Source organism: Nicotiana tomentosiformis, chromosome 9, assembly GCF_000390325.3.
Source record: "Nicotiana tomentosiformis chromosome 9, ASM39032v3, whole genome shotgun sequence".
NCBI classification, from domain to species: domain Eukaryota; kingdom Viridiplantae; phylum Streptophyta; class Magnoliopsida; order Solanales; family Solanaceae; genus Nicotiana; species Nicotiana tomentosiformis.
Genome location: NC_090820.1, coordinates 22,976,671 through 22,983,538, shown reverse-complemented (window position 1 = coordinate 22,983,538; position 6,868 = coordinate 22,976,671). Strand labels below are relative to the sequence as shown.

Here is a 6,868-nt window from a genome sequence, read left to right as displayed (position 1 = left end):
GCTGGAGTCTTGGAGCAATGGTAAAGTTATCTCCGTGCGACCTATAAGTAGTGGTGGCAAAATGGTTAAAAGAAAATAGTTATCCACCCATATTATCCATTAAAAATGGGTTGGATAATCAATTTCTTAAAAACGGGTCAAATATGGATAAGAACTATATTATCCACTTAGAAAATGGATAACCAATGAATTACTAATGAGTTTAACTTTTACATTTGTAAATCCTCAAATTGGGGGTTCCTCAAGTTTGGAAGACTAGAAATTCTTTCAAAAGTAATCATATTGAAGAAGACATGGATAATATGGATATCGATATTATCCACCGGTTAACCCGTATTTTATCTGTATTAAATATGGGTCGGGTCAGATAATTTATCCGTTTTTTACATTACCCATTTTCGACCCGTCCATATCTAACTCGACCTGCCCGTTTGCCACCCCTACCAATAAGTCACCAGTTCGAGCCCTGGAAGTAGCCACTAATACTTGCATTAGGGTAGGTTGTCTACATTACACCCCTTGAGGTACTGTCCTTCCCTAAAACCTACGAATGCGGGATGTTTAGTGCACTGTACTGTGCCTACCAGTACATATAACTTAAACTCCATTTCTAAATCAATGTGGGTCCATAAAAATATAGCATGGCTAGTTTCATAAATATAGAACTTCTATTAATTATCTTTCCATTATATATACATCAATTTGAGTTTATGGTTCTTAAGTTCATCAAATGGAAGAAGTAAAGCTCCATGGAACTTCTTATAATTTGTTCACTTATAGGGTTATTTGGGCTCTAAAGCTAAAGGGAATACCTTTTGACTACATAGAAGAGGAACATTCTGATAAATGTCCTTTAGTTTTGAAATATAATCCAGCTTTTAAGAGATTTCCAGTGCTTTTTCATGGTAAAAAAGCACTTTCTGAATCCATGGTTATTCTTGAATATATTGAAGATACTTGGCCTCAAAATCCACTTCTTCCCATTGATCCCATTGATAGAGCTATGTCAAGATTTTGGGTTAAATTTGCTGGAGATAAGGTTTTTTTTTTTTACTATAGCACTTACACAATTTAGTCAAACAACTTAACCCTCAATAACAACAACAACAACCTCAGTGTAATTCCACAAGTAGAGTTTGCGGGTAGTGTGTACGCAGTCCTTACCCTACCTTGAGAAGGTAAAAGACTGTTTCCGGCTAGACCGTGGGCTCAGGGAGGGTCTCACCTAAATTTAATTGTGCCTTACTGCCTTCTATTTGGAGTTTCAATGTTCTTTCAAAATGCTAACATTCTTTAAGTGCTTTAAAAAAAATCGATGATCTTATTCCCAAATTATTTCTTTTTCTTCTTCTTTTTTTGGTTTTCAATATTTAGAAGACATTTTTTTCGCACAAACTTCTTTATTTTCAAAAAATGTTGTTGGGAGAGTTGTCCAAATTGGTTAAATTTCACGGATAGTGGCCGGTTCAGCTTTTCATGATCGGCTTATTGCACCAAAATCATAAAACTAATTTGTAATGAAAAAGCAACTCAACTATGCCAAATATATCAAAGAAAACAAAAAGAGCTGAAAAATATTAGTAAATCCCATCCCGAACACATGCAAGTTGCTACTTCAACAACGTAATTCACCTTACATAATATTCATGTGGTACACCGTTAAAAAAATGCCCGCTCTTTTTATCTTCCGTGATTATCCCGTTAAAATCTTAATGAAATTTGTTATTGTGATATAGGGACATTGTATTGGGACAATGTACTACACAAGTGGAGAAAAGCAAGAAAAGGCCATCAAAGAAACAATAGAAATGCTTACAATTATAGAGGAACAAGCTTTTGTTGGAGAAAAGAAATTTTTTGGTGGTGAAAAAATTGGAATTTTGGACATTGCTTTTGGTATAATTCCTCATTGGCTTGAAGTAATTGAAGATATTGTGGGTGTGAAATTGTTGAAACCTCACTCATTTCCTCGTTTGCTCAATTGGGTTCAGAATTTCAAAGAAGAAACAGTCATTAAAGAGAATCTCCCTAATCGTGATGACATGTTTGTGTTTTTAAAAAATCAAAGAGAGATGCTATTGTCATCTTCTTGAGCTTTTACTTTGTTTACTTCTGTTTGATAACTATTGTAAATACTTCTTTTTACTTCTCATGTGTGTTTATGAAGGTAAAATTTGTTGAGAAATATATTTTAGCTTCCCCGGAAATAATAGCAGATAAAATATATATGTATATTATATATATATATATATATATATATATATCATATACACATTTTTGGTTAGTGAATATGAATAATTTGGACCAACCCGCCAAGTTTGTATTTTGCTCAAAGTTGTTTATCTGCCACGTCACCTCTGAAAGGACATTGAAGAAAAATGAGGCTCGCAAAATTAAAGTATGTAAATGACTTTAGAGTGTCAAGAGTAGTTTGAGGAATACTCTTATTCTCACTTTTTGCTTCTTATCCACACAGAATGATATCAAATTCAAATGCCTTATTCTCACAAGTCACGACACTTATAAAGTATAATCATAATTTTGTAAAATTGCATAATTTTCAGTTGTTGTTACATATTAATATTAGAGAAATGTACATTTGTAACTGTTCCAAAAAATAATAACTGACAATTTTTTTTTTGCATATATTTATATTGTATATGATATACATATTTTATGCACTGTTAACTAGCAAATGTTATTAATTTCGACCGACTCGCCAATTTTATATTTTGCCCTTAATATTTCGTCTGACTTGATCATAATTCTAAACAATTAATTTACCATTAAATTTATGTTCTATACACTTTAACTGTTGTATTGGCTTCTGAAATCAATTTTGTAGTATATGATAAAAAGGAAAAGGGAAAATTACACCAAATAGTTTTCCAAAAAATAATAGTCATGAAAAAATATATATTATTTATATATATATATTTGGTCGACCGGCCAAATATGTAACTCGCCCAGGAAAACCGTAACATGGCACTATCACTTTAAAAGTCTAAACAAAAGGCCCAAAATTTTCAGCCTGTTTGGATAAGCCCAAATCAGCTTTCCTAACTAATCAAATATTGAGAAAATGACATTGTATAGTAGCCCTCAAAATAATACTCTATCTGTTTCAATTTAGATGATATACGTTTGACTTGACACAAAATTTAAGAATAAAAAGAAGTCTTTTGAAATATGTGGTCCTAAAAGTTTAAGGGACAAAAGCTTTGTGGGGCCATGATATTTATGTGGTTATAAAAACTTCTCATTAGGGATAAAATGGGCAAAATAAAAAGTTTAAAGTTAAATTGGTTCCAAATATAGAAATATGTCATTTCTTTTGCACGTACTAATAAAAAAAATATGTCATTTAAATTGAAACAAATAGAGAGAGTAGCAGAAAAATATTTTTTTTTGTATATATATATATATATATATATGTATTTTGTATGTTATATACAAAATTTATACAAATTTTATATATTTTTTCGACTATCAAAATATAAATAGTTTCTGACGCGAATTTAAAAAAAAAAAAAAAAAACCCTCCAATACTAGCCCAAATAACCACACCCACAATTCTGTCTATTCAAAACCCACTCGCAGTCTCCCCCTTTATATTGTAAAAATAAGTCCAATTTGTTCGCAACACAGATTATTCCCTCCATCTTGAAAAAAATGACACTGTATAGCCGCTGTAAAAGTAATAGTCAAAAAAAATATATAAAATTTATATATTTTATATATATGTCTATTCTGTATATTATATACAAAAATTATATAAATTTTATACACTTTTACGCTCTGAGTTGTATATAGTTTCTAGGCATGTTAAAAGTATCATGCACGGACGAAATTTCCAAGTCCTAGCCCCAAAGAAACGCTTTTACTACCCTGTAACACCCTCTCATTTAATTTTCTCCTAAACAAACTGCAGACGCAGCTGAGGCGTGAAAGCTATGCCTCTATCTCTGCTTTTTATCTTTTGCCAAACTTTTTGCAGCCTTACCATCAATAATGGAGGGGTGTACGAGACGCAGAAAAGCCGATCAATTGATTGACTCCATTTTTGTGAAATTTCATTAACTCCCCCTTCTTCACAACAGATTTTGTCCCTCCTTTTTTGTGAAGCTCTTTGTCGTATTGCTCAGAAGATTCGTTCACTAAAAGCTTTTCTCAGAAAATCAGATTTTTATGTACCTACAAAATCGGCATTTTGATGGAGATATGATTCTCAATCAGAAGGAACTATTCTCTAACCCTAGCTTTTCTCTCGCCTATAAATACTCCTTTATTCCAGATTTCATAGCATTGTCTTTTTACGGCAGAGCATTGCATTAAGGTCAGTGTTTCATATCTCATTTCTGAATTGGAAGTGTTCAAGCAAATAACAGAAAAGGAGAGCTTTTTGGAACGGTAAGATCAAAATAATCATACAAGTCCTTTCTGGTAAATTTTACATTGAGAAAGTGATTATTATTATATTTATTTACTAACTAATGTTTTATATACTTATTGAAGTGCAAAATCAACAATGAGTAGCAGGGCAAGTTCTTCAAAAGTATTTAACATTTTAACCAGGGAAAAGGTCCAAAAATGATCTTGTGGTATTCGAAATGGATCAATTATAACTCCCGTTTAAATTTGAATTCAAAAATGACCCTGCCGTTATAAAATGGGTCTAATAATGCCCTTGTGTTATTCAAAATGGATCAATAATGCCCTGAATTTTTTTTTTTAAAAATGCTTTTAAAAACTGAAAAATATATATTCTGTAAAAACTAGAAAAAGAAAGGAATTTGCAAAATATATATTTTTAAGTCTTTTCAGTTTTTTTAAAGTATTTGTTTTGTAAAAACTGGAAAAAAAAAAATTTAAAAAACTTGAAAAAAAGAACTCTCCTAAAACAGTGGACTATATATGCATTAGTTTTTAAAAAATAAAAATATTTATTTACAGTTATATGTCGGTTTTTTTTTAATAAATTTCCAGTTTTTTAATTATTAATTTTTTCCAATAAATTTTCAGTTTTTTTAATAAAAAAAAATCAGTTTTTACAAAACAAATATTTTTAAAAAACTGAAAAGACTTAAAATATATATTTTGCAAATTCTTTTCTTTTTCTAGTTTTTACAGAATATATATTTTTTAGTTTTTAAAAGTATTTTTTTTTTAAAAAAAATCAGGGCATTATTGATCCATTTTGAATAACACAAGGGCATTATTAGACCCATTTTATAACGGCAGGGTCATTTTTGGATTCAAATTTAAACGGGAGTTATAATTGATCCATTTCGAATATCACAAGGTTATTTTTGGACCTTTTCCTTTTTAACTATGATATCTTTGGAATGTAAATGGGTCAGGAGAGGAACATGACCAAAAAGGTATAAAAGGAGTTCTAGCACATAATTATCCGAACATTGTTATATTACAAGACGTTAGCCAAGCCTACCCATGGAAAAGTAATATTAAGACGCATTTATACAATAATGTTGTATTAATGTGGGATGAAGAACATGTTGAACCTGTCAACACTACAACTCTCACCTGTACCCGAATAAAAACACATATATATCGAAGGAATTTAAATTAGTTAATCAGCCAAGTATTGATTTTATATTTTATGGAAGTTCAACCGACGGCCTAGATTTAAGCTCAATTGCATCAGCAATTACTGCAAACTCCCATTGGATTATAATGGGGGATTTCAACATGTGTAGTATACACGAGTGTAGCTTCTTATCTTCTCACCAGCCAAAATCACAATGGGAAAAATTCAGGAATTTTGTGGCCCACTCTTATGTTCATGATTTGAACTTCGAATTTGATTATACTGCAGAGATGAAAATGTTCCACAAGGGTTGTACAAGTTAGATAGGATTGTTTACAATACAAAATTTATATCGTTGTTTAAATATCATCGTCTAAGCATTATTGCAAGCAGTTACTCTAATCATCTACCAATCTCTATAGTGTTGCAATATTGAAAATTAGTGTATATTAACTTTTCTTCTATTCTGTACTTTTAGTTACCTAGTTAATGAGAACTCACTTCGTTTGTTTAAGTTGTGAACTTGTCACTGGTTATCTTTTTGCTCCCTGTAGTTCTCTTTGTTTTTTCGTGAATTTGTCGGTTCACTATTTAACAGACGTGGATTCAAGATTTAAAATTTTTGGGTTCAATTTTTAAGAATCCTTTTGTAATTTTTGTAATTTACTTTATTTTTTCGTATTGTGAATTTGTCACTGTTTAGCAGAGCTGGATTCTGAATTTAAATTTTTTTGGTTCAAGCTTTAAGATTTTTAGCCTTAAACAAATTATATTTTTAAAGTTATATTTTTATATATACTATTTATTATAATTTTAATAATTTTTTATAAATAGATTTATGCTTCGCTAAGAAAGTGTTAGGGTTTAGAACGCAGAAAACTAGAAACCATACATATGTCGAAACCCTTGACTTTCAAACTCACTAAAACTGACAGAAAGTAAAATTGGTTGTATGCATTCAGTAAATAACTAGAGGAATATGTGTTTAGTTAACAAGATCATGGAACAAAACATTTTTTTTTTGGACAAAAAGAGACTTCATAACTTGAATGTTACTCGTTAAATCTTCAATGTGTAGATGCTTTATTTATAAAATTAATTTCAATGTTTAAAGCAGTTTTTTCATCAGTTGATTCTTATTAGTTACTATTAAGGGTTAATTACACTAAACGTCCTTATAATATAATTCGGTTCCGAATGTACTCTGCATTTTTAAATCAAACACTTCCCCCTATACTATAAAAATTTACACTTAGATCCCCTATGAGGTATATCTATAACTAAATATATTAATAGCATTTATAGACAAAGTAAAATAAA

The 6,868-nt window shown here is 30.3% G+C and overlaps 1 protein-coding gene and 1 long non-coding RNA gene across 2 annotated transcripts; both read left to right on the top strand.

Moving 5' to 3' along the window:
* Positions 1-702: 702 nt before the first annotated feature.
* Positions 703-2,187, top strand: LOC104115146 (probable glutathione S-transferase). Its single transcript, XM_009625729.4, has 2 exons — positions 703-1,039; positions 1,737-2,187. The coding sequence occupies exons 1-2, from the start codon at positions 731-733 to the stop codon at positions 2,091-2,093; spliced, it is 666 nt and encodes a 221-aa protein (XP_009624024.1). The 5' UTR covers positions 703-730; the 3' UTR covers positions 2,094-2,187.
* Positions 2,188-3,856: 1,669 nt separating this feature from the next.
* Positions 3,857-6,062, top strand: LOC117281171 (uncharacterized). The gene is made up of 2 exons (XR_004511787.2): positions 3,857-4,410; positions 4,516-6,062. It is a non-coding gene; the product is annotated as an uncharacterized lncRNA (long non-coding RNA).
* Positions 6,063-6,868: the final 806 nt, after the last annotated feature.